The sequence below is a fragment of the Anastrepha obliqua genome, chromosome 1 (assembly GCF_027943255.1).
Source record: "Anastrepha obliqua isolate idAnaObli1 chromosome 1, idAnaObli1_1.0, whole genome shotgun sequence".
Classification (NCBI taxonomy): Eukaryota; Metazoa; Arthropoda; class Insecta; order Diptera; family Tephritidae; genus Anastrepha; species Anastrepha obliqua.
Genome location: NC_072892.1, coordinates 119,481,134 through 119,508,249, shown reverse-complemented (window position 1 = coordinate 119,508,249; position 27,116 = coordinate 119,481,134). Strand labels below are relative to the sequence as shown.

Sequence of the window (27,116 nt, the reverse complement as noted above, 5' to 3'; positions counted from 1 at the left end):
GTATTGTATTTTGGCCAGGCAATAGCAAAGATGCAATCTCTGGCCATTTTGGATTACATATGAACGTGATAAATCAACATGGTCGTCCATATTCGCGCACGAAAGTCAGAGCATCCTGTATATATTCTTGCATATGACGTGGACTGCCTATGTACGATGATGGTAAAATGACATGGTTACCAATTTCGGCAACCTCGGCGTAGTTGTTGATAGCGTCTCGCAAATGAATGTACTCTTCCGTACGCAGCTTTAGTTGATTATATCGTAAGTATCGTAGTCGTTCGCCCTCAATCTTCGCGTACATGTCGACCATGAATTGTTGACAAGGCTCACGACATCGTAGAATGACGCTGTTCAGGCCGCGTCTAATCATTATTCGGTACGCATAATAATCCTTCGAGCTAACGTTCTTGTTTGTTTCAGCTCCTGTAATAATATATTCATAAAAATTAATTTAAATTAATTACGTTCAATAATTTAATTGTTTTGTTAAATGACTAATGATCAAGTTCATAATAAATGAAGTACCTGATACGGGATCTCGTTGTTTTATGTTTATGAATCATCCGTCTTGTCCCTTCCAAAATATTAGCGGATATTGGAGGGCATCATATGAACGATGTGTATCAGCAATGAACTGAAGATTATTATTTCTTCTATGAATCACAATTTCTTGTGCACCTGTACCATCGCCAACCATGATTCTAGCAACGTCATCAACAACAGGTGCATTGAATTTACGCGATCACGCGATTGGCAAGTGCGCTTCCGGAATCCTCGCCGCCCATGAAGTAGGTTTGTAAAAATGTATGTGGTTCGTTTGGCATTGGCAGCAGTGAGCCCATTTTATGATAAACTTGGCCTCTGATTTTGAATGTAGAATTGTATTGTTGACCATTAGTATTTCGAACTATTTCTGTTGCTCCGAACGATGTCATTTGAAAGCATGAATTGAATGTTCGAATTGACTTCAGGAACACGTCAGAATCTGGATCCGTGCCGATAAGTAAACCGTTCAATGGTTCAGGTGGTGTTTCAATTTCAGGTAGTTGCACTTTTCCTGACGCGCAACACATCCCAGCTGGCTCATTTTTGAATTTCAGAGCATGACAATGCGGACATTCCTTGTCCAAAGCACCAATTACCACTATTGAATGAGCATACTATTCAATATCGGGCTCATACCGGAATGCTAGACGCAGGAATGAATCAGATGTAAAAATCGATGTACCTGTTGTCGTTGTTGGTAATTTATTCTGCGTCTATTGACTGTGAAACAGCGTGATTGTCGTTGTTGTAATCTTATTACTTCATTGCCTTCAGCTCGTGTATCTTCTGACTCTTCTTGACATAATTGCGCCATTCTGACACGTGCATCAGTATTTTGTTGCTGGATTTGTTCTTCGGCTCTTTCGGATCTTCTATTTCCCAAGCTTCGAGATTTACTTGTATTACGGCTCAAATCAGCCCCTTTGCGTTTTCTTGGCATTGCTCACTGTACAAAACACACATAAACAGAATTAATGAAATTACTTGATGATGAAAAATGTTAAAGATATAATTAGAGCCAGGATTTTTGCCGCAGTTTTGAAATGATTAGTTGGAATTTATGAAATTATAGCAAAAATATTAGTTCTATGAAAAACAAAAGTTGCAAAAACTTAAATTTTACGAAAAAATTGTCTCTTAAAATTTTCTCATACAACCAATATTTCCATCGATATTTCAAAATAAAGATTCATAATGATTGTTTCAAATTTTTGGAAATTATGAAAATCTTAATAAACTTAAATTAAAATTACATTTTTATAAGATCAATATATTTGCCGTAATGTCAAAATCTTGAGAGCATTAATTGTAAAATGTTAAAATGAAATCACGGCAAAAATCCTGGCCCTAGTTATAATGTATTTAATATTTCGTTGTAAATACTCGTACATACATTTACATATTCATGTAAACATTAGACTGATTTGCAAAAGCGAAAAATTATATAGGGTGATCAATCATGAGGTGCTTTTTTCAATAGTTAAAAAAAAAAACAAAAATGTAAATTATGTTCAAAACCTTTATTTATCATTTGAAAGGACATTCTTTGACATTTACTTTTTGAATATGACTTCATTCAAATGTTGGCCGCAACTACGCTTAAGGTGGTCCATTCTGAAGGTCCAATTTTCAATCACTCGTTCGAGCATTTCGACTGGTATGTCGTGAATAACACGCGTAATGTTGGCTTCCAGAGCTTCAATCGTAGCTGGTTTATCAGCATAAACCTTGGACTTCACGAATCCCCAAAGAAAAAAGTCCAAAGGTGTGATATCACAAGATCTTGGTGGCCAACTCACAAGTCCTAAACGTGAAATCAGCTGCTCTCCGAAATGACTTCTCAATAAAGTCATTGTTTCACGAGCTGTATGGCAACAGAACGCTGATTTTCATAATACAGTTGAACAATTTGTAGACGTTGTTGCGGTGTGAGTCAAATGCCAAACGCTGTTCAACAAATCCACGATGACAGTTTGCCACAACTCGCGCGCGATCTGTAAAAAAAACGCAAATGAAAAAAACTCCTCTTAATTGATCACCCTATATTTTTCATAATCATATCAAAAATATATTGTTAGAAATGGTAAAAAAAAATGAATACAAAAAAAAAGTTTGTCCAATTTTAATAAAAATTAACTTCCACCGAACCTTTTCCGACCGTTTCCAAAACCATTTTCGATATAAATAAAAAAAAGTATACTTACAACACAAATGCCGTTGTTCGTGGGAGCTCGTGCCACGTGTTGAGTACTTTTGAGGTTATGAAAATCACTTGATTAACTAATCGTGCAAAATACACTCAAAATTAATAATTTTATTATTATTAATAATAGGAATAATTAATAGTTAATATGAGAGTTACACTGATATAGCAAAATAATAATTGTCAACGTTACTACTACACTTGATGCATAAACAATAATGAGGGCTGATAGCTGTGTAGGGAGTGAGAGAAGTTCTATTGTGTGAGAGAAACAGGAGACCGGCTTCGTTCCCATCCCTACTCCGCGCTGTTTACTGGGTCAGAAGTGACACCTGTAGACAACTGGCGGGGAAAACTAATTAAATGACGATTGATCAGTTATCGACCGGGGATAAAAACTGATTAAATTACTAAAATGGCTATTAAAAAATAGGAGTTGGTGATAAAAAGCTAAAAATTAAAAAAAATAAAAACAATAAAAAAAGTCTGAAAGTTAAAAAAAATGTTAAGGGTGGACAACCCTTATCACAAGGGGTATGAAAAATAGATGTTGGCGGATTCTCAGACCTACTCAATATGTTGACAAAATTTCATGAGAATCGGTCAAGCCATTTCGGATGAGTACGGGAACGAACATTGTGACACGAGAATTTTATATACATATAAGATATATATTACAGGCTGTCTGAATTTATTTGTCTCCGGGGCCTCCAACTCCGATTAAGCGCTTTATATTATACATTAACGTTTTTGACGGGACTCCCGCAATGATCATACATACGATACACCATCCAAAACGACCGTCAATAGGCTGGTCCGACGTCCTGTATTACCTGCTGTCGATCTGCTGGATGCCAGCAGTACCCGTCAAAAACGTTAATGTATAAAGCGCTTTAATTACGATTTAATCAAGGGAACTTGAAGCCATTTGGAGGCCCCCCAAGACCAGAGGCCCGCCCTGCCCTTAGTCCTCCACTGCGAGCAGTACATTCAACACTCGTATTCTTACGCTTTTAAAATCATTCGAACTAACGAACGAAGATAGGCGATGGTTACGTTGATAATTTTCTTACGCTACGGTAGACGTGATTGGGTATAGGAATACTCTTTTTACCACTGTGCAGTGCGATTACACTGTGCTCACCAACACACACGCAATAAAAATTTTGCCGACCTCTGGTATGCAAGTATGTTTAGAAAAATGCTCAGAATGAAGAGAAGAGTTATGGCTAAATCAACTTCTGTACATCTGAAGTTCCGTGCGCAAACATTACTATATTTCAATTCAACTTTTTACATACATACATACATACATACATATATTGCCATATTGGGCAATGACAACGGCCACCTTACATGTAACGGTAATATTTAAAAAACTAATTTCTGATATCTACTATAAATGAACGGCATAGACTCAGCCCAGTGAATAAAGATCCAGCGGCTTCGTTGGCTGGGTCATGTCGCCCGAATGGATACAAACGCTCCAGCTCTGAAAGTATTCGATGGGGTACCACAGGAAGAGGATGGCCTCCTCTGCAGGTGGAGAACGACTTGGCTTCACTTTTTTACTAAAGAGAGGCCGGGTAAGTGATATAAGCTCAGGCCGAAACGAATTAAGCATTCATTACTTGTTTTATATTGAATTAAAATCGAATTGAATGTTGAAATTTTTTAATCGAAATAAATATGAAATACCCAGATTTTTATTTGAAGTATATTTTTAGTCTATGGGATACATTTTTTTGAATCTCCTGTTTGGCTCATTCGGAGGTGCCATATAAAAAATTACTATTGTTTGGAATTTTGGGTTTCCAATTCTTTGTTATTTAATACAAACATGAAATTTGGTCAAAACTAATACTTTTTAACTTTTTCCAGTTCCCAAAACTAAAAATATTTATGAAAGGACAGAGTTTTGCCACGATAGATAGTATTGAAAAGCTCAAGGCGAAAATTGTTGCGTGAATTGTAAAGAGCTCGGAACAAATTATAAATTCTCTATTATTAATTCATATTCGCCGACCGCGACCTCTGCTCCTCTGCGGGTTCCCTTCAAGTGCCATTCTAGTGATGCTTTCCAACGCCACTTTCTGCGTTTGATTTGTCATAGGATGTGCTCCTCATTGTTGATCTCCACAGCGGATCGTTGCTGGTGGTGTTCGGCCAGTATAATCTACAGATGATGCGGTGGCATTTGTTGACGAAGGTTATATCCTCTGTGTGATGGTGTTGAAGACCAGCTATATTTCACTTCCGTATAACAATAGAGACTTCACACAAGAATGATAGAAACAAGATTGCGCCCATCAGAGAGTGCGTGATGTCACTTTTGCCAAGTTGTGCAGTGTTGCCAACCATTTGCTCTTCGCAATAAATTTAGTGCTTTTTATACCCAAAATGCGAAAATTTTTAAGTTTGGTGTTGGTTTCTTTTTATTTTTAACTTAAAGCTACCGAAACTGAAAGTTAAAAAAACTGTATTATGAAACAAAAGAATGTTGTAAATGGGTCACTCTGGGAAGATTTTAGTGCTAATGCAAATTTGTTGATTCTTATAAAATTAGATATTTTGAAAGTGAAAAGTTAATGTTTTGCTCCTTTTAAGGTTATGTTAGAATATTAAATGTCCGTCTCTCAACTCTTCTTAAGATTGAAAACCTTTTTACACATTTTAAAAAGCGTTTGAATTTACTGAATGCGAATTAAAACCATAAAGGTGAAATCGTTCCTTCAGGTCCTCAATCCTTAGTGGGACATAGGGCATTAAGAGGTGTATTCATAGTAGAAATAAGCAACAAAATACCAGAAAATACTGAAGAAGCCATAACGATATTTTTACGAAAAGAATACCTTATCTTGTTATATAATGTCAAATATAGCAAAAGAGTCGTTCTCTTAACACAAGAGTTTCTCTTAACAAAAAACTTATAAATTAAATTGTACACAATCGTAACACATTTAATTAAAAAAAGCGCACATTTCAAAGACAATTTGTCACGCATACAAAGTTCTTAAGTAATTCAATAGAAATTAGGCATTTTGTTTTCTTTAAATGGGCATTTGAGTGCGGTTTTATATCCAAAACTAGGCAACACTGCAGTAGCGAGAGAGAGATTTGACTGCTGAAAACAGGAGAACACCAACAACAACTGCAATCGCGGCAATGCGATCAGATGTTAAAAAAAATAAAGCTAAATAAAACTGAGTGAATTATTGAACTAATTTTTATAAATGTATATTTTACAAAATTATAAACATTACTTTTGCTTAAAACTAGAAAAGTATAGTTTACTGAATACCAATGTAGGTACAAATGTTAATATATTTAAACACTTTTAGCTTTATAGTTGGCTTCAAACTCTCAACTTCCTAAAACTTTCAATCAAATCAACCAACTATCAAATCAAATCAACCATTTATCATACAAATCTCAGACTACTGAACATATTTCTCAATATATTTATCGAAGTGCTGACCAGAGATAAAATAGGTATGTTTACTTACAAAACTCATATCACTATATACTCACTCCGCACACTAACGAATATTGTCTAGAATGTGAAGTGTTTTGGGATTTCCGTTATTTAATCATATACTATTTAATTGCCCTATTCGGTCAATAAATGTTCTAATCTTGATATATCTGGAGGTATAAATATAAGTTTGGCCAACAGTAGTCCATTAGTACTTACCGTCATGGCTTCCGATACGTTACGATTGTTTACATTTGTGGTTTTCTGTGCTCTTGGCGCTTCTGCGAATACCACAGTCGACTGGTGGGAGTCGGCCACACTCTATCAGATCTATCCTCGATCGTTTATGGACAGTGACGGTGATGGTATAGGAGACTTGAATGGCATTACATCTCGTTTGGAATTTCTTAAGGAAATTGGTGTGACTGCTGCATGGCTTTCGCCTATCTTCGAATCACCGATGGCAGATATGGGCTATGATGTAGCTAATTTCACGAACATTGACCCGCTCTTTGGTACACTGGAGGATTTTGATGCAATGATTGCAAAGGCGCATAAATTGGGTTTAAAGATGATATTGGATTTTGTTCCAAATCACTCAAGTGATGAGTGTGAGTGGTTCCAGAAGTCGGTACGTCGCGAAGAAGGTTACGAAGATTTCTATGTATGGCATGATGGCAAAATCGATCCAGAAACGGGCGAGCGTAGTGAGCCATGCAATTGGGTGAGTTACTACTATAGATTAGTTATCGTTTGCTATTTTTTCTTTTATCAAACTTTACTCTTTATTTCTTTTTACAGCAATCAGCCTTTGGTGGTTCTGCATGGACTTGGGTTGAAGAACGCCAACAGTATTACTTACATCAGTTTCTAGCCAAACAACCTGATTTAAATCTCACAAATCCAGCGGTGCGCGAACGTCTAATCGGGGTTTTGGACTTTTGGCTCGGTCGTGGAGTGGATGGTTTCCGCATTGATGCAGTACCAATGTTTATTGAATTTCGTTATGAAAATGGTTCATATCCAGATGCACCGCGCGGCGACTCACATAAGTATACGGAGAATCAACCAGAAACTCTCGAATTATTATACGAATGGCGCCAGTTTTTAGACGAATACCAACAAAAACATGGCGGCGACACATTGTGAGGCACACATAATCAATAGATTAATAGTTTTGTATAAATTAATCAATTGCATTTCTCTATAGACCACAAATTCCCGAAGCTTTTACCACTACTGAGACTTTGAGCACTTATGTCAGCAATGGCACTCATATTGGAAGTCAGTTGCCAATGAATTTTAACTTTATGCAATTAAGAGAAAGTTCCACTGCACAGACTGTTGAAGAGTACGCCAAAGAATGGATGGATATAATGTGGACGAATCATAAGATGGCCAATTGGGTAGTAGGAACTCATGACCTCAGTCGTCCAGCCACACGCATAGGAACAACTAGGACAGATTTGATGACGATGATAGTGCATGCATTGCCCGGCACATCTGTTACTTATTATGTAAGTGCTAACAATCACTTAAGGAAATTCTTGTCACAAGTGGTCATTTTTATTTCTAATTTAGGGAGATGAGATCGGCATGACTGATGGAGACATCGACTGCACAATAAGTTGTGAGTTCCGGGACCCAGAGCGTACTCCAATGCAATGGGACACTTCAAAGAATGCTGGCTTTAGCACTGGAAACTCCACTTGGCTACCTGTCAATCCTAACTACTCATATCTCAATGTACAGACTCAGCGAGGCGTGGCACGTAGCACCTTGAACATATACAAGGGAATGACCAGTTTGAAACAAACGGAAGCATTCAAGGCGTTCAAAGAAGATGGTGGATTTTCGTATGGAGCATTGAAGGAGCAGGTCTTTCAAGTTGTGAGGTTAGTTGAAGTGCAGATGTTTAAATTTCACAACTGATTGAAATAACGTTTTCAGAACTGCTGTTGGTCGTGAGGAGTACCGTTTACTAGCTAACTTCGGTAGCCAGATAGAATATTTAGATGGCTTGGCGAATAAGACTATGGAGTACGTGCTGCTCACTTCCTATTCACCTCACAAATATGGGTAAGTGTTGCGAGCGTTGGCATTTTTGAAAAGTTACAAATTTTTGTTTTGATTTTACATTTCAGCGACAAGGTCGATTTAAGCCAACGAATTTATTTGATGCCATATGAAGCGGTAATTCTGCGATGGACTGCGTAAAGTGCATTTGTATGAATGAGTATCGGCAGTTCAAGCTGATTGTCCAAATTTATTTTCTACAGTATATTAGTGGTACAGGCTAGAGTAATATCGAGTATATCATATAATGTTACTTAGATAAGAAGAATATAGTTGCATCAGTTTTACATTCATACATAAGCATTTGAATTCGTTTGGTTGATTGGCACTTCGATTTACCATATTTACATACATATGTTAAAATTGTAATAATTTTTGAACAATTTTGTCTTTGAAATCAATAAAAGCTAATTTCACACAAAAAAATAATGGTGTTTTGTACATCGGAGGTTTGAAAAAACTTTTTCTTCAGTTTGGTGTTTCACCGAGATTTGAACCTACTTTCGCTCTCCATACATATGTACATATATACATATATATATATATTAATTGACACTTCGTCTATGATGCGACAGTATTGGCAATAGCATAGCGAACTTGCATATAACGATTGACCCCCGGCATACACTAAGCCACCTGTGCATGCGCAAAATAGCCGTAACAAAGTTTCTTCGCTTTAATTCAGTTTTATATCCGCGAAATAAAGTTAAATTTTTATAGTTAGTCGACGTTTTGTTTCGAACACAAAAATAAAAACCTTACATAGAGTCACAATCTCGAACAAGAACAAGAATGAAATATGATAAGAAGAGGAATGGCGACGAGTGGTAAAGGCGAGCAACGACGTCTTTGTTCGTATACGCAAATAGTAAACGACGCCCAGTGCTGTGGCAAAAAGAAAAACGAATGCATTTTGCTAAAAAGAGTCGTTAGTGGACTAGAGTACGCTGAGACAGAAAATCTTGTTTTTTGCCTTTTATATTTTCGACGAAATTAAGACCGAGATAAGGAATACGTTTTTTTCTAAAGCATTCCAACAATACCAAATACGTCTATTTATACTCGTATGTACATTTGGAGCAATCAAATTTTTGATTGTTGCCCGCTCAGAAAGGACTGCGACACCGTGTCACATCGGTTTGTCTGCACCGAAACATGCCGAATCACTGAACAGGTATACGGTAAACGTTCATATGCACATACACACATCCATATAAATATTTTCAAATTGATTAAAAGCACAATACCAATAAAACCATCGCTGAGAGCCTTGCAAAATTATTTCATTAACTTACATAATTAACAGTACTTCGTAACGGTAGTTTTTTTGAATCCACCAAAGCAAGCAAAAACAAAAACCCTGTCAAGAAAGCTCTTTTCGGTCTCGTTTGTTAAGATTATCTGATATACCGTTATCTCACTGAGTTGCTACACACGCGTTAGCCATCAACCAGTCACAGAATGATTGTAAGAGTGATTTGTTGATCAAAATATCACGTACGATTGTAAATTATAAAGAACGCAAAAATGCCTAGTGAATGGACATCGTTTCAAATTATAGCATAGAAAACAGTGTGTAAAGTTTGCAGAAATGTTTTATTTAGCACCGACAAACTAGTATATAAAGGGTGGTTAAGTTTCAAGGGCCGATATTCAATGTGAACCACACCCAAACGTCAAGTTCCTTTCTACATTTCATTTGACATTTTTCAATCTCAGACAAACTCAATTTGAATTGTAGAGAGATACATAATCGAGCAACGCGTTCAAACTATTCAGGCTTATTATGAAAACGGGCGATCAAATCAAAATGCATATCGCGCACTTTGTGATTTTTTCGGTCAATTTAATCATCCAAATGTGCGTACAATCGGAAAAATTGTGCAAGAGTTTGAGCAAACTGGGTCTGTAGGAGATGTGAAAACACCAGTGCATGCTCATCCAGCTCGTACGGCAGAAAAAATTGCTGCTGTTCGCGACAGTGTGGTTGAAGAGCCGTCCACCTCAACTCGTCGTCGTGCCCAACAATTGCACCTCTCACGCTCGTCGTTGATGAATATTATGCATAAAGGCACGCTTGCAAGGTGCAATTGACTCAAGAACTAAAGCCTCTTGACCATTTCAAGCGTCGTCAATGGTCAGAATGGTGGCAGGAAATGGCAACAGTGAATGACAAATTCTTGAAGAAAATCATCTTCAGTGATGAGGCATATCTTCACCTCAGTGGATTCGTGAATAAGCAGAATTGCCGCATTTGGGCGAATCCAATAGTGATTTCCGAAAAATCAATGCACCCATAAAGAGTGACTGTTTGGTGCGGTTTATGGGCAGGCGGCATCATTGGGCCGTATTTTTTCCAAAATAAGGCCGGTCAGGCAGTTACTGTGAAAAGTGTTTGCTATCGTGAGATGATAACGAACTTTTTATGGCCCGAATTGGAAAATACGGATGTGCACAATATGTGGTTTCAACAGGACGGTGCCACTTGTCACACAGCTAACGAAACAATGGCTCTTTCGCGCGAAAAATTTGATGGCCGAATAATCTCACGTCGCGGCGATGTCAATTGGCCGCCAAGATCATGTCATTTGACACCGTTGGCCTTCTTGTTTTAGGGTTATTTGAAAGAAAAGGTGTACGTCGATAAGCCAGCAACAAGTCAAGAGCTAAAGGATGAGATAACTGGGCACCTTAACGGCATAGAACCTCAATTATACCTCAGCGTCATCGAAAATTTGGACCATCGGATGGAGGTGTGCCGCCAAGGCCGCGGCGGCCACTTTGCCGATATTTTGTTCCATACGTAATTGAGCCATACCAGTATTATCATAATAAGGAGAAATGATAATAATTTCCTAAAAAAATTATATTTTATTTAAAATCAACACCGACCCTTGAAACTTAACCACCCTTTATAACATAATAAATCGCGCAAAAATTTAAATCTGCAAGTGGAAGAGCACGGAAAATATCTAACCGAACGTATTTTGTTGGGAAAAGTAGCCACAAACCCACGGATTTCGGATATAAAATGTACTAGTGAGCTTAGAAATGAGTGTGGAGTAGTGGTTTCTCATGAAACAGTCCGCCAAGCTGCGGAAACCTCAATTATACTTTACGAGTTGCTCGAAAGAAGCCTTTGCTAGAACGTACCTAGCTAGCTACTGGGATGTTTGAAAATTCTGCGATGCCACTAAATCCTGTTGTATAACAACACTGAACCCAATAGAGTGTGGAGGCAGCATTAAAATCACTGGAAAGGCGGAGTATTATGCCCACAGTGAAATATGGCAAACTTTCAGTCATGGCGAGGTGTTGCATATTCAGTTTGGGAATGGGTGATTTGGTGTTTATAGAAGATAATATGGATGCCTGATATGCCATTTGCGAAATTAAAAATAAATAAATAATTGGCGTTTACACAATTTTGGGATTTGGCCCAGCTCCTCTTCCTATTTGTGGTGTGCGGCTTGATGTTGTTCCACAAATAGAGACAAATAGGGCACCAAAATTTGGCTTCTTTGTTGACAAGAAATCTTAGTTTAAATTCTAACAGGATAGCGATCCAACAGGATGGCGGCCGCCGTAGCCGAATGGGTTGGTGCGTGATTACCATTCGGAATTCACAGAAAGGTCGTTGGTTCGAATCTCGGTGAAACACCAAAAGTACGAAAAACATTTTTCTAATAGCGGTCGCCCCTCGGCAGGCAATGGCAAACCTTCAAGTGCATTTCTGCCATGAAAAAGCTCCTCATAAAAATATCTGCCGTTCGGAGTCGGCTTGAAACTGTAGGTCCCTCCATTTGTGGAACAACACCAAAACGCACACCACAAATAGAAGGAGGAGCTCGGCCAAACACCTAACAGAAGTGTACGCGCCAATTATTTATTTTATTTTTTTTTAGCGATCCAAATACAAAATGTGAAAATGTGGCTTATTTTTAATTGGTGTAATGTATTGAATACACCAGCCCAAAATCTGGATATTAATTCAGAGAGAATTTGTGGACATATTTTAGGAAAAATATTAAAAAAAAACTCTGAAAAGGTCAAGCAAAGCTCAAGAATGTTATTTTAGAGGAATGGCACAAGCTACCCCAGGATTATAACGTAAATCTATTAAATGCAAATGTAAAAAGTCTTTTTAACAGCTGTGTTTGAAGTGTATTTTGTTTTTGCTTTTTAATGTTTGTGTTATTTTTAAATGGCAGTTATTCCGTATTTCTATTATTGGCTTCTAAATTTTTTATATTAGTCAAACAAAACCAAAAATTGAAAACAAATCATGGAAAAATACAAGTAAATTGTCTGAATTTCGCTAGATTCGTAGATGTGAAAATACTTCATTGATAAACTGTGTGTCAAAACATACATATTTTATTTATATGTATGTATATTTCTTCATTACATTATTGAGTTATAAAAGCAAATGGAAGTCACGAGTTTGGCGTATAATAATTGTTGGAAATATTATGTATTTTTCAAAAGTGAGTTCAATGAGCTATTATTGTTAAGGCTAAGGCTCGCCGGAGCCTATTACGATTACTCGCAAAAAGCATATCTTTTTTGTAAACAGATTTCGAGAAAACTTTTGATAGAAATCAATGAGTTGGATGACGAGTGGTGCTGCCTCTGATTTCCGTACATCAAAAGATGACACTAAGTGGTTTAAAAGTTGCAGAATGCCAGAATTTTAGCTCTGCTAGGCTTTTAATAATTTCTTCCAATAAACTTATGTAAAACTATTAAATACTACATGAAATTATTTATTCAATACTTATTCCAAACACATATGCACATATGAATATTTCTAACCTAGTAGTTATAGGTAATCACATCACTTCACATCAACGTCAAACGTTCTAGTGCTTCTGATATCAAAGTATATTGGAAGATTCCACTTGAGATAAGCCAAGGTATGGTTCACGTCAAAAGCAATCCTCAATGCCTACCATTGAGAATATTTGCCCCGGTTCAGTTGTTGGATTTATTTTCGTAATACCTTTAGTACGAATCTCATATTGAAATGATTGGACCGTAGTTGTAGTCGCAAATTGTACATTTCATTCATTATAAAGTAGAAAAAGAAAGAAAATATACACTCTAAAACCAGCTTATAACTAAAATTATATAGCACTCAAGCCCGCTTAGATAAATAAATTTATAGTTTTCATTGATATTGTATTTGTCTACAATTATTTGAATGCTTCAACGTCACCAATATCGTTTTTGTTCTGTATTCACTCTTATCGCTCACTTCTCAAACTTTTGTCTTCAACTGCCAGGGCGAATCTATTCGCCACTTTTCGATTCTCTATCTTTATGCTCGATTAACCACCACCAGTTTCAGTTTATTCAGCTCAATGAGCTTCTAAAGGGGTGTCGACGTTTTCGGTGCTCAAAGTTTCTAAGTTTTGAAATTAAAAATGTCGACATAAACTTTTAATTTAATAGTTGGTTTATTGAAACATAAAATTTCCTTAAATTTGTATACATATGTAATCTATACACGTTTCAGACTGACGTACAAATTTTTATCGAAGTGCTACGCAGGGGTAAAAATAAAGGTATGAATAAATAAAAAATTGGTAACACAATTTGCTGTCTGGTGATAACAATCGCTCCAGAATTTATATGAAGCATTTAGGGATTTCCGTTGTTCGCCAATCAAAAATCTGTACAGTCATATAATATTTAATTTCCCTAGTCGGGCAATGAACGTTCTTATCTTAGTCTACTTGCAAGTTTAAATATATGTTTGGTCATTAGCGGTGTGTTAGTACTTACCGAGATGGTGTCCGCTTTATTACCTTCATTTACAATCGCGCTTTTCTGCGATTTTAGCGCTTCTGCGAACACCACAGTCGACTGGAGTCCGCCACACTCTATCAAATCTATCCTCGATCGTTTATGGACAGTGACGGTGATGGTATAGGTGACTTGAATGGCATTACATCTCGTTTGGAATTTCTCAAAGAAATAGGTGTGACAGCTACATGGCTTTCACCGATCTTCGCTTCACCGATGAAAGATATGGGTTACGATGTGTCTAATTTCACCAAAATTGACCCGCTCTTTGGTACAATGGAGGATTTTGATGCAATGACTGCAAAGGCGCATAAATCTAGTTTTATTTCTATAAACAACCATTTCATATATTTTCATTCAGATGACTGTCTTTGGTCGTTCTGCATGGACTTGGACTGAAGACCGCCAACAGTATTACTTACACCAGTTTCTAGCCAAACAACCTTATTTTAATTACACCAACTCTATGTTACGAGTATGAGCACATTTGATCAAGGTTTTGGAATTTTGGCTTGATCGTGGAGTGGATGGTTTTCGCATTGATGCAGTACTATTTGGACTAAGGACTGATCGAAAATATACAAAGAATCAACCAGAAACTCTCGAATTATTATATCAATGGCGCGAATTTTTAGATGATTGCCAACAAAAACATGGCGGCGATACTAGGTGAGATTTACCTAATAAGATACCAAATAATCAATAGAGTTATAGTTTTGTCTAAATTACTGTATTAACTAAATTAATCTTTGTCTAATTGTATTTCTCCACAGAGCCCAAATTGCCGAAGCTTATACCACTACTGAGATTTTGAGCACTTATGTCATCAATGGCACTCATATTGGAAGTCAATTGCCAATGAATTTTAACTTTATTTAATTAAAAGAAAGTTCCACTGCACAGACTGTTGAAGAGTACGCCAAAGAATGGATGGATATAATGTGGACGAATCATAAAATGGCTAACTGGGTAGTAGGAAATCATGACAACAGTCGTCCAGCCACACGCATAGGTGCTACTAGGACAGATTTGATGACGATGATAGTGCATGCATTGCCCGGCACATCTGTTACTTATTACGTAAGTGCTAACTATCACTTAAGTAAATTCTTGTCACGAGTGATCATTTTTATTTCTAATTTAGAGAGATGAGATCGGCATGACTGATGGAAACATCGACTGCACAAAAAGAGTTTGTGACTTCCGGGACCCAGAGCGTACTCCAATGCAATGGGACACTTCAAAGAATGCTGGCTTTAGCACTGGAAACTCCACTTGGCTACCTGTCAATCCTAACTACTCATATCTCAATGTACAGACTCAGCGGGGCGTGGCACGTAGCACCTTAAACATATACAAGGGAATGACCAGTTTGAAACAAACGGAAGCATTCAAGGCGTTCAAAGAAGATGGTGGATTTTCGTATGGAGCATTGAAGGAGCAGATCTTTCAAGTATTGAGGTTAGTTGAAGTGGAGATGTTTAAATTACACAACTGATTGAAATAACGTTTTCAGAACTGCTGTTGGTCGTGAGGAGTACCGTTTACTAGCTAACTTCGGTAGCCAGATAGAATATTTAGATGGCTTGGCGAATAAGACTATGGAGTACGTGCTGCTCACTTCCTATTCACCTCACAAATATGGGTAAGTGTTGCGAGCGTTGGCATTTTTGAAAAGTTTTAAAATGTTGTTTTGATTTTACATTTCAGCGACAAGGTCGATTTAAGCCAACGAATTTATTTCATGTCATATGAAGCGGTAATTCTGCGGTGGACTGCATAAAGTATATTTTTGTGTATGATGGTCAGCACTTCCAGCTGACTGTTCAAACTTTTCGCAGTTGTTTTTAATATAAGTTGGGTAAACAGAATTTGTTAGAATAATTTAATTACTTTACAGTGAAATAAAATCTTATTATGGAAATGCAAAAATATTTCAAATGTTCTACGAAAACTATTGATTTGCGAAAGATACCCGTTTTTGAAATTAAATTTCCACGCAAAATTCATGCGCAGTGGCCGCCTCGTGTATCAAACACCCTAAGTAACAAAAAAGTAAATGGACTCACGCAATAATTTGATTTAAATGATCGGTTTTAACCATCCAAATGAACACTTATACGATACCCTATTTACGCGCCAACAACGGTGGCCGGAACTATATTATTCTGTGTGTGAGTTCTTAGTAGCGATTATCTTGACGATAACAAAAATTCTAAGAAATCTTAATAGTCAACATCGCAATATTTCGTATTATTTAGAAATACAGCCCACGCTCGACAACTGAACACTCTAAAGCGTGAACACCCCAAAACGTGAACAGATATTTTTGTGCATTGACTTTTTTTTGTCGGGAGAACTATCAAGTGCAGCACTCAGACATGAATTAAGTCCGTTGTACTACACTTGGATTCCCTTTTAATTTTCCTTAAATCTACCCGATCTCCGAAGAAATCTGAGTAGATCTTTTGGTGCTAAGGAACCTGATTCGAGCGAAGACGGGACAGACGCCGTCTCATCCTCCTTTTCACAAGCTGGGCAGAATAAACTGCCTGAGATGCCCAACCTTTCCATGTGCTTCACCCACAGAAAGTGGCCCGTCATCAGTCCAACCAGCCGTCTGCACTCCCCTCTGCTTAATGACAAACGGGCTTGCGACAGTCGATCGGACATGACAGGTAACATCAGTTTAGTCCATTTCAGCCTGCCAAGCTCGCTTGTGGGTGGTAGTTACCCATTTGCTAACCGTGGCTGTGATGGCCGCAGAACGGAGTGGCAAAACGAGCTCTGGACCTAAGAAGTTGGCCTCAGAGCCCATCTTAGCTAAGGAATAAGAGGTCTCATTACCCGCGATACCCACGTGTCCCGGGACACATGTTAGCATGAGGCTATTATATATACCGACATAGCTCAGCCTGGATTTATAGGAGTTGACTACCCTGATGTGGTTGGGGGGCTGTCTAAGGCCATGAGCGCAACGTGGCTACGACACATGTAGATCTGTTTGAAACACAGATGCATGCATTCCAAGAGCAAAGTGCAGTTTTGTGTCGCTGGATTCCACGTAGATCCCAAAGCCGGAGCCATACTCGGTCCTGGAGCCATCCGTAAAAATACGAGAACAGTGTTTGCCGAGCTCATTTTCTGAGTTTGACCACAACTGAACCTCTGGCAGCACTACACTGTATCTCTTTTCAAGTACGACTCTTGATGGCATGGAGTCAAGGGACATGGAGAGAATCGTTGGATCGACGTCCATGCCTTCTCTGTTTTCCAATGCCGGACAGGGGCCGTACCAGTTCCCATTGTGTTTCAGCCTGCACTTGGCTTTCAAGGCCCTTCTTGGATGAAAGCATCAAGTGGTGGTAAACCAATCAGGCCATCGAAGGCCGGGACTGAAGTGGTCGAAAAAGCTCCGGTGCAACAGATGGCCACAGTGAGTTGTAGTCTCGATAAGGTCCTCCTGACTCCCACGGGAGAGAGTCTACTCATCCAGATCACTGATGCATAGGTGATAATAGGTCTTATCATAGCCGTGTAGATCCATAGGACCTTGCTAGGAGAAAGACCCCACGTTTTCCGAAAGACACCTTTGCACTGCCAGAAAGCTGTCAGTGCTTTGGATGTCTTTGTTTCAACGTGTGATTTCCATAGGAGCTTACTATCGAGGATTACTCCAAGATATTTAATTTCCTTGGATAGCTCAATTGTGATAAGTAAAATATTTCCGTCGCGGTTTTGGTTTTGCAAAAAGTGTTTATGTTTTTGACTTATGTTTTCTGTTGACTTTTCTGTCGGCTTTTCAAAAAAAGGCTCATCTGTGACGATTTTTGCAAAGAAATATAATGTTGCTAAATCAACAATTTGTAACATTAAAGCGAGAAAGCAAGTGATTTTAAAATGCGTAAACAACATGTATTGTGGACCTGGAAATAGAAAACCCCTGCGTTCTTCAGAGTTGCCCAAAATAGAGAGAACTCTTTATCGTTGGTTTATCCGAATCCGAGATAAAAAGTGGCCAGTAAGTGTTCTAATGTTGAAAGAAAAGGCAAAAACACTGCATGCAAAATTTAAAGAAAATGAAGCAAACTTTTTCGCTAGTGATGGATGGCTCCAAGGATTCAAGAAGAGGTACGGTATTCGTCTTCTTAAAATATCAGGCGAAAAACTGTCTTCGCAACCTCAGCTAGTGGATCCGTTTAAAGACAAACTTCAAGCTAAAATGGCCGAATTGGAGTTGTGCAACGATCAATTATATAATGCTGATGAGTCGGGGTTATTCTGGAGACTTTTGCCAGAGAAAACGTACGCGTCAAGTTTAGAGAAGAGAGCCCCAGGGGTAAAGTCTGAGAAGCAGAGAATCACGTTTTTATGCTGTTCAAATGCCCCTGGATCTCACAAGGTTAAGCTTTTGGTAATTGGAAAGGCGAAGAATCCACGCTGCTTTAAAAACTTTTAGTGTCCCACCGACCATAAGAGCTCGAAATCCGCCTGGATGACGTCGGCTATTTTCAAGCAATGGTTTCATGAATCATTTGTTCCACAGGGGAATATTCCTTTTAAGGTTTGTCCGATTTTTAAGGTTAACTGGTTGTTTTTTAAGGTTACATCGTTTTTAAAGGAGAAAGCCTCACCAATAAAAGCTCTCCTCCTAATCGACAACGCTCCTTCTCACTTAAATGAAGCTGAACTGACAACGGAGAATGGGCAAATTTCGGCAATGTTTATGCCACCAAACGTTACCCCCCTCATTCAACCGATGCATCAGAATGCAATAAAAATTACTAAGTTGCATTACAGAAACAGCCTTCTAGCTTCAATAACTGCAACAAAGTCTCCATTTGCTCGAGTCGTTGAAAAAAATCAGCTTAAAACAACTATAAATCTTTTGGATGCGGCTTGGTTTCGTGTTGGTGAAGCAACATTAGCTAAGTGCTGGAACAGTATTTTAAATTTTGCGGTAAACAATGATGATCCTGAAGATAATGTTCCGTTGGCGGTTTTAAAAGAAAAATGGGAAACTGAACTTTGCACCTTGATGAGCAACACCGTCGATCTCCTTAGTAGTTTAAATCGTGAGGTTCGATCGGGTTCGCAGATATGCTCAAAGATATGTATGTGGGTTATTGAAAAAACTTTTTTTATTAAACATTTTAGATTGAATTCACGTTACCACAACAAGAATAAAATGTGAGTTTAAATGTGAAAAAATACATTTACTTACATAGCGTTTTCGTTTCTACACAAAAATGTTGCCATGCCGACGTGCAAAAGTTTTTCAAAGTCGCACTTCACCCTGTGAAACTGCCAACAATTTTAAGGTTCAGTGCAGCCCTTCACATTTATAAAAGAACACAAACTGTAACCCTGAAATGCAATCAGCTGTTTTTTCGCGCGCTAATCGGGCAACGAAGTGCAGAAATTTTTGGTGGACAGTTTAAAATAAAAAATAAAAGAATGCTAACTAATGAAGAAAGTCCTATTAGCAGCAAAACAGATAGAGGTAAAATGAGAATGTCTTGACTTTTCTATCAAATGTGAAAAAGTGAAAAATGCTAATTATTTAAACGATCCTTTTTGTTAGTATGGACGGAAGCCGAAACGAGACTTCTGCTGGATAAATACGCTTTCTATTTCCCTTCAAGCAGTTCGATGGGAAAAGTTGGAAGCAGTGTGAAGAAAGGTATAAGACCATCATGAAACGTAAAAAAGTGGCGGTGGAAAATAACAGCACCTCAGGTGCAAAACTCCAAAAGCTACAGTTTGAAGAAGAGCTCGAAAAAATATGCAAAATAGATGATTCCATTGAGCCGGCAGTAAAAATAAGTAGCCAATGTATGATAAAAAAAGAGGTCGCAGCAAAAGAAAAGCAAAGAAAGAGGAAAACGCTGCAAGAAACTATGTTAGAAATTGCTGCTAGGAAGGAGGAAGCCAGAGAGAAGCGACACAAGGAAAGAATGGAGAAAGCTGCAAGAATCGAAAGCCTTTTGGAAAAGTGCATCAGTGAAAACAAACCAGCTTGAAGCTGTGAGCGTGTGAGGTAAGTCATTAAAGCCGGTTTGAATTGTGTATGCTGCTTATGATTCATTAAATGTTAATTCAAATATTTTGGTTTTGCCGGCTTCTGTAATTTAGTATAAAATGGGAGGAAGTGCTTTCGTTCCTGGTCCAACGTTTCGCCTATTTATTTTTTACTTTGTACCTGCTTGAAGCAAATAAATATGATCTCCCTTATTTTCAATAAATACAATATATAAAACAAAAGAAAAAGTAGTTCTTTAATATTTATTGAAGTTTCTTTCAAGGTACATCTCGTTAATGCAATTAGTGCGTTCGAAAACCGTGCTAAACCAAAATTTTACATTTTTGGTATCTTCATTGACTGGCCTTAAAACGTTACTTAGCTGTTAATATTGTACAAATAAGGGGGAATGCCGAACGAAGTTAAATATAATTTTTTGATTTCCTCGGAACGTTAATTTTGAACATTTACTGTTTTTGAACTAACCTATTCAATGTTGCTAAGTAGAAAATTTCCGATTTTTATAAACAAATTTAGGTACTTTAAAAAAAAAACATATCAAAAAAGTGTGTTTAATTGGCTTCTTTTTATTTCGCCCAGCTCAGTAAGAACAGTGTCGCTTACTTCGAAAGGAAAATGTTGTTCCTGAACGGAAGCAGGATCAACGCAGTATTCTTTTTTCTCTATAAAATCTTGTTTGTCTATTCAAATATTATGAAGTACGCAGCATGCTAGTATAAATTTCGCTGTAGTCTCAACTTCATGAAAATCTAATCGCATAAGTTGCCGGAAACGACATTTTAACAATCCAAAGGCGTTTTCAATTCGGACCCGTGTTTGACTAAATTTGTAATTGTATCTCTTTTCTTGCTCAGTTAAATTCCCGTAATCCCTATACGGCGTTAACAAATAATTTCGGATCGGATATGCAGAATCCCCTAACACATGATATTTTACTAAACATAGCTTTGAAAGTTCTTTACCAATGAAAGATAACTTCAACACACGCGAGTCGTGCACTTTACTCGCCACGCCAGTGAGAACATCTAAAAATTTTAGATTTGCATCACATAAACCCTGCATAGTCACGGAAATTGTGTCATGCCTATTTATATATAATATGTTGAACGAATTTTTTTTTTCGGTGCCCTTGTCGAAATGTAGGTTCCGTCAATGCAGCCTAATACGTTAGGAAAAGCAGAGATTGGCGCAAACTCATTTGATATAGTCTCTTTTTCAGTAGCACTTTGAGGGAATTTTATGATGTCTGTTGAAAGTCCAATCAGAAACGACACAACATTGCTTATCACGTTATGGGCACAAGAATATGACACATTAAACAGGTTGCTAACCTCACGTATGGTAGTTTTATTGTAGCAAAACCTACATAAGAAAATTATTTGAATTAAATGCATACACATTGGAGTCATTCCATTGTTACCATAAAAACAATAACACGTGTGTGTTTGGCGTTACTTGTGGTCTCCCTCCTTTATAGTTCCTCCTTATATAGTACGAGCTGTTTGTGTATTTTGCGATTAAATCATTCGCACTTTCACGCTCAATGCAAAAATTTTGTTTAAACTGTAAATGTTAATAAATTATAAAAACATACAGTATATAAACAAGCTCTAAACAGAATTATTGAAATAGTGTCTAGTATTTTGCCCACTAGTTTGAGAGCAGTAAGCGAAAATGGGCGAAAGATCTTCAAGAAACTCCACCCAGAAAAAAGAAAAAGCGTTAACACCATTCTTCATAGTATGCATCTTTTCTGAAACTTGGTGGGCGAAAACTAAACCGTGCCCCTATGAAAAAATTACCTCGCGGCCTGTGGTCAAGTTGAGTACTTCAGTTACAAAGTCATTTACGCGTAAGCAGTTAATTTTTGGATTTAAAAGTACGCCGAGCTCCTCGTCATCTGAAGAAGAGGACGACGACTTCAGGAGGTCATTTATTAAACTGTTTGCTAAAATCAAGTATCGTTTTTCCATTTCCTGGCTAACAATGTTCCTCCACCTATGACACCAATTATTTGTATGGAGGTAACTATGTACATATACATATGTAAACTCAATATTTTCGCGCAAACACATTTACCAGACAAAATACAATTTCTTTTACTGATTTTGGAAATTTCAATTTGCAAATATCACGGGCAGCTACAATATTTTAATACAATAGTTCTATGTATAATCTCAATTTTCGCTTTTCGATTGCTGCTCGGATACAGCCGATTAATGTGAGCAAGAAAGAGTCAAATAAGGGGCTACTTTTGTTACTGATCAGCTGATTAATAGGGCAATTATCTCCACCGTCGATACCAGAGAGGGCAAGAAATGTTGCACTTTCACATTTTTTTCGGTTTGCCCTTGGAGAAACGATAAAGCTGCCCCTTGGGAAGATTGCATTCATTTTACAAAAGAACACGCTATTAGTCTTTTGGGAAGCCTAACTTACGCTTTGCTGAGTTCTGTATTAACATACCAATGATGCGTTGCCAGTGCGCTAAAAACCAACTTCTGCTGAATATCCTACATTTGCTTCTGGTACAACAGGTTCATATTCGCCATTTACACGTTTGCGTAAGAAATCGTCTCATTTACCTCTTATTAAATGTTGGTGCAGACTTTAGTTCGGAAATACATAAAGAAATGCTCCAGATATGGTAAAGTATCAAAATTACTTTATTGGAATTTCACTTAAAAAAACGAAAAAAAATTACCTGATTATTAATTACTCCTATTATGTGAATGAAAATCGTTTCTAAAAATTTGTCATAGCAAACTGTCATCAGCGGTGGTAACTGGGTGTGTGAGCTTCAACCACTCAGTAATGGATCCCTGGACTCTTCTGAAGTCAAGTTGGCATTTTCGGTACGCTTAGTTTACCGACTCCCAATACAGGTACAAATGTCAATATATTATATGTATAAGCTTGGGGAAATATCATACATTATTTTTGCGCAAATGGTTCAAAACTGTTTTGTGATCGATCTTTAGATCCTTGGCGATGCTACGACTACTAACATGTCGGTAAACTCCGATTATTTCTGTGCTTTTATCGCCATTTTCGACAATGGGCATGCCCTTTGCGAGGTGCTCCTTTAACATCAAAAATGCTTGAGCGTAATCGAATAAACCAAAATTGCACGTCATTAGCTGATCCAGTACCGGCACCATAAACACCATTCATAATTTCAACGGCCTTTTCGCATTTTCGCCTTTATCAAAAAAACTCTCTAATGCATCAAATTTTCTCTTTGTTTTCGTCTATTGTTAACACCCTGTAACTCATTACTGAATGGAACAAATAAAATATACCAAGATAAATGTTTTATGTTGAATATTACCTTGACATCGAGATTAAAACTTAAATTGTTTGATCGATACTTTACGAGATATCGAACATTATAATCATCTACCTAGAAAACGAGGAATTTTTTTTATCAGGCTAATCGACATTTGTATATACAGGGCCCGCCATCAATCGTTACGGATTTGAACTAGGTATTATTTGAAGAATGGTAACACTTAGCTGTCATCTGATTTGACAAAAAATTAGTTTTATTCTTCCGCTGAACGAAAATGGTTGTGTATACGCTTAAAGAAGGCTGGGAAATATTGCGACATTACTTTGAAAGAAAGCCATGGTAATGTTGCAGAATGTGTACGAAAATTACGTGCGGCAATGGGAAGAAGAAAAGCACCGAATGAAGCGTATGTGCGAAAATGAGCGAGGAGTGGCCGTAACCGTCAGTGGAGAGCGTTACCGGACCATGTTGAACGAATTTTTGTTCCGAGAAATTGAAGAGGAGGATATTGGTGGCATTTGGTTCCAACAAGATGGCGCTACTTGCCACACAGCGAATGCTACGATCGAAAATCGAAAATGGACCGATCGTATGGGATGGTGCATGGCTAGCCGAGGCAGCCATATGAATGAAGTTGTGTTCCATCATTAACCGGAAGGATTGCACTTCAAAATAAAAAAAACAGTTTGGAAAAATATTGAGTAGTTTCTTTTTTATAGCATTTTTAATTCCGTAAAGTTATATGGCGGACCCTTTATTTACATATTTTTATCGAAGTGCTACGTTGGGATAAAATATGTAGGCACGTTTACCTACATAATTGGTAAGCCAATTTGCTCATTGGTGATAAAAATCGTTCCACACATTTATACTTCAAATGACGAATATTGTACGGAATTGATGTGAAGTGTTATGAGATTTCCATTATGCAGTCATAATAGGTAGTTATTTCATTTCCCTCTTCGGGCAATAAACGTTCTCATCTTAGTATATCTGGAAGTATAAATATAAGTTTGGCCATTACCAGTTCTACAGTATTTCCCGAGATGGCGTCCGCTTTATTACGGTTATTTACAATTGTGCTTTTCTGTGCTCTTAGCGCTTCTGCGATCACCACAGTCGACTGGTGGGAGTCCGCCACACTCTATGAGATCTATCCTCGATCGTTTATGGACAGTGACGGTGATGGTATAGGTGACATTAAGGGAATTATATCTCGTTTGGAATTTCTCAAGGAAATAGGTGACGTCTGCATGGCTTGGGCCTGTTTTCGAATCGCCGATGAGAGATATGGGTTATGATATAACGAATTTCACCAGCATTGATCCGCTCTTTGGTACATTTTGATGAATTGCTTGCAAAGGCGCATAAATTGGGTCTAAAGATGATATTGGATTTTGTACCAAATCACTCGAGTTCTGAGTGTGTGTGGTTTCAAAAGTCGATTCGTCGTGAAGATGGTTATGATGATTTTTATATATGGGAAGACGGTAAAATCGATCTGGAAGCAGGCGAGCGTAGTGAGCCAAGTAATTGGGTGCGTAACCGGATTAGCTATTGGTTCCTATTTTTCCTTTTATCAACGTCTATTCTTCATTTCTTCGCACAGATATCTATTTTTGGTGGTTCTGCATGGACTTGGAATGATGAACGCCAACAGTACTATTTACACCAGTTTTTCCCTGAACAACCTGACTTTGATCTCACGAAGCCTATGGTAAAAAAGCATTTGATCGAGGTTTTGGAATTTTGGCTTGATCGTGGGGTGGATTCTTTTCGCATTGACGCTGCGCCATTTTTCATAGAGAAGCGTTATGAAAATGGCACATATCCAGATGAGAGAATGGTTGGAGAATATACACTTAATCAACCAGAAAATGTCCTTTTAATATATGAATGGCGCGAGTTTTTAGATGAATACCAACAAAAACATGGCGGTGATACAAGGTGCGACACATCTATTCGGACGATAACCAACAGAGTATTAATTGTGTCTGAATTAATTAAATATATCTCTTTTTAGGATACAAGTTCTCGAAGCGTATACCCCTTCTACGACGTTGAGCGTCTATATCAGCAATGGCACTCACGTTGGTAGTCAAGTGCCAATGAATATGTTATTTATTAATTTGGAAGGCTCTATCAGTGCACAGGATCTTGAAAGGTCCGCCAATGACTGGATGGATGCCGTATGGGAGAGGCACAAGTCGTCTAATTGGGTAGTGGGAAATCATGACAGCAGTCGTCCAGCTACACGCTTAGAGGAAACTACAATAGAAAAGATATGATGACGATGATAGTGCATGCATTGCCCGGCACATCTGTTACTTATTACGTAAGTGCTAACTATCACTTAAGGAAATCCTTGTCACGAGTGGTCATTTTTATTTCTAATTTAGGGAGATGAGATCGGCATGACTGATGGAAACATCGACTGCACAAAAAGAGTTTGTGACTTCCGGGACCCAGAGCGTACTCCAATGCAATGGGACACTTCAAAGAAAGCTGGCTTTAGCACTGGAAACGCCACTTGGATACCCGTCAATCCTAACTAATATACTCATATATCAATGTACAGACTCAGCGAGGCGTGGCACGTAGCACCTTGAACATATACAAGGGAATGACCAGTTTGAAATAAACGGAAGCATTCAAGGCGTTCAAAGAAGATGGTGGATTTTCGTATGGAGCATTGAAGGAGCAGGTCTTTCAAGTTGTGAGGTTAGTTGAAGTGGAGATGTTTAAATTTCACAACTGATTGAAATAACGTTTTCAGAACTGCTGTTGTTCGTGAGGAGTACCGTTTACTAGCTAACTTCGGTAGCCAGATAGAATATTTAGATGGCTTGGCGAATAAGACTATGGAGTACGTGATACTCACTTCCTATTCACCACACAAATATGGGTAAGTGTCGTGAGTGGTGGCATTTTTGAAAAGTTGGTTACTTTTGTTTTCTTTTTACATTTCAGCGATAAGGTCGATTTAAGCAAACGAATTTATTTGATTCCTTATGAAGCGGTTATTCTGCGATGGGTTGCGTAAAGTACATTTGTATGTACGTATGTGTCGGCAATTCGAGCTACTGTTCTAATATTATATATTTTCCCAAGTCGTTTTAGTATCTTGAAACCAGCACTTGTTATAACAATTTTAATTGTATTCTAGTGCGCAAAATCTTGTTTAATACTCTCAGTACCGTCATGTGAAAAAAATTGTAATAAGGTGCCCGTATGAAAATTATCAAAACAAATCACCTATCATTTCTGTATCTTTGAACATACAGTGGCACACATAAGTATTTCTTACGCGAAGACGAACCCTTAAATTGTTTGTGATTTTTTGTTTTAAATTTATCTGTAAGATATTTCACAATTAAACTCAAAGATCAATACTGCATAAATAATTCAGCAAAACTTAAAAATTATTGTTATTTGTTTTGTTTATTATATAAACTTAACAATGCATAAAATATGAGGAATTATTGCTCCCAAAGGTGTCCTGCATGGGGTATATACATATCGCACCCTAAATACAAAAGGGTCACAACTCAAAATGTACTTCTGCTCAAATATGAACGAGACGTTATCAATAAAACGGTCCGCGGATGACATATGGCAAAAATACATTTTTTGTTTTTTGGTAGGACTGTTATAAGCTTACATGGCCAAT

At 37.7% G+C, this 27,116-nt stretch overlaps 1 protein-coding gene and 4 pseudogenes across 1 annotated transcript; 4 read left to right on the top strand and 1 right to left on the bottom strand.

The window, feature by feature from the left end:
* Positions 1-6,450: 6,450 nt before the first annotated feature.
* LOC129252950 (maltase A2-like) lies at positions 6,451-8,444 on the top strand. Its single transcript, XM_054891144.1, has 6 exons — positions 6,451-6,951; positions 7,029-7,372; positions 7,438-7,744; positions 7,809-8,122; positions 8,178-8,306; positions 8,372-8,444. Exons 1-6 carry the CDS (start codon positions 6,451-6,453, stop codon positions 8,442-8,444), a joined length of 1,668 nt encoding a protein of 555 aa, XP_054747119.1.
* A 5,650-nt stretch (positions 8,445-14,094) lies between these two features.
* Positions 14,095-15,894, top strand: LOC129236984 (maltase A2-like; annotated as a pseudogene).
* A 2,296-nt stretch (positions 15,895-18,190) lies between these two features.
* LOC129236977 (tigger transposable element-derived protein 5-like) lies at positions 18,191-20,134 on the top strand (annotated as a pseudogene).
* Positions 20,135-20,691: 557 nt separating this feature from the next.
* LOC129236970 (putative nuclease HARBI1) lies at positions 20,692-22,127 on the bottom strand (annotated as a pseudogene).
* Positions 22,128-24,492: 2,365 nt separating this feature from the next.
* On the top strand, positions 24,493-26,489 carry LOC129236064 (maltase A2-like; annotated as a pseudogene).
* Positions 26,490-27,116: the final 627 nt, after the last annotated feature.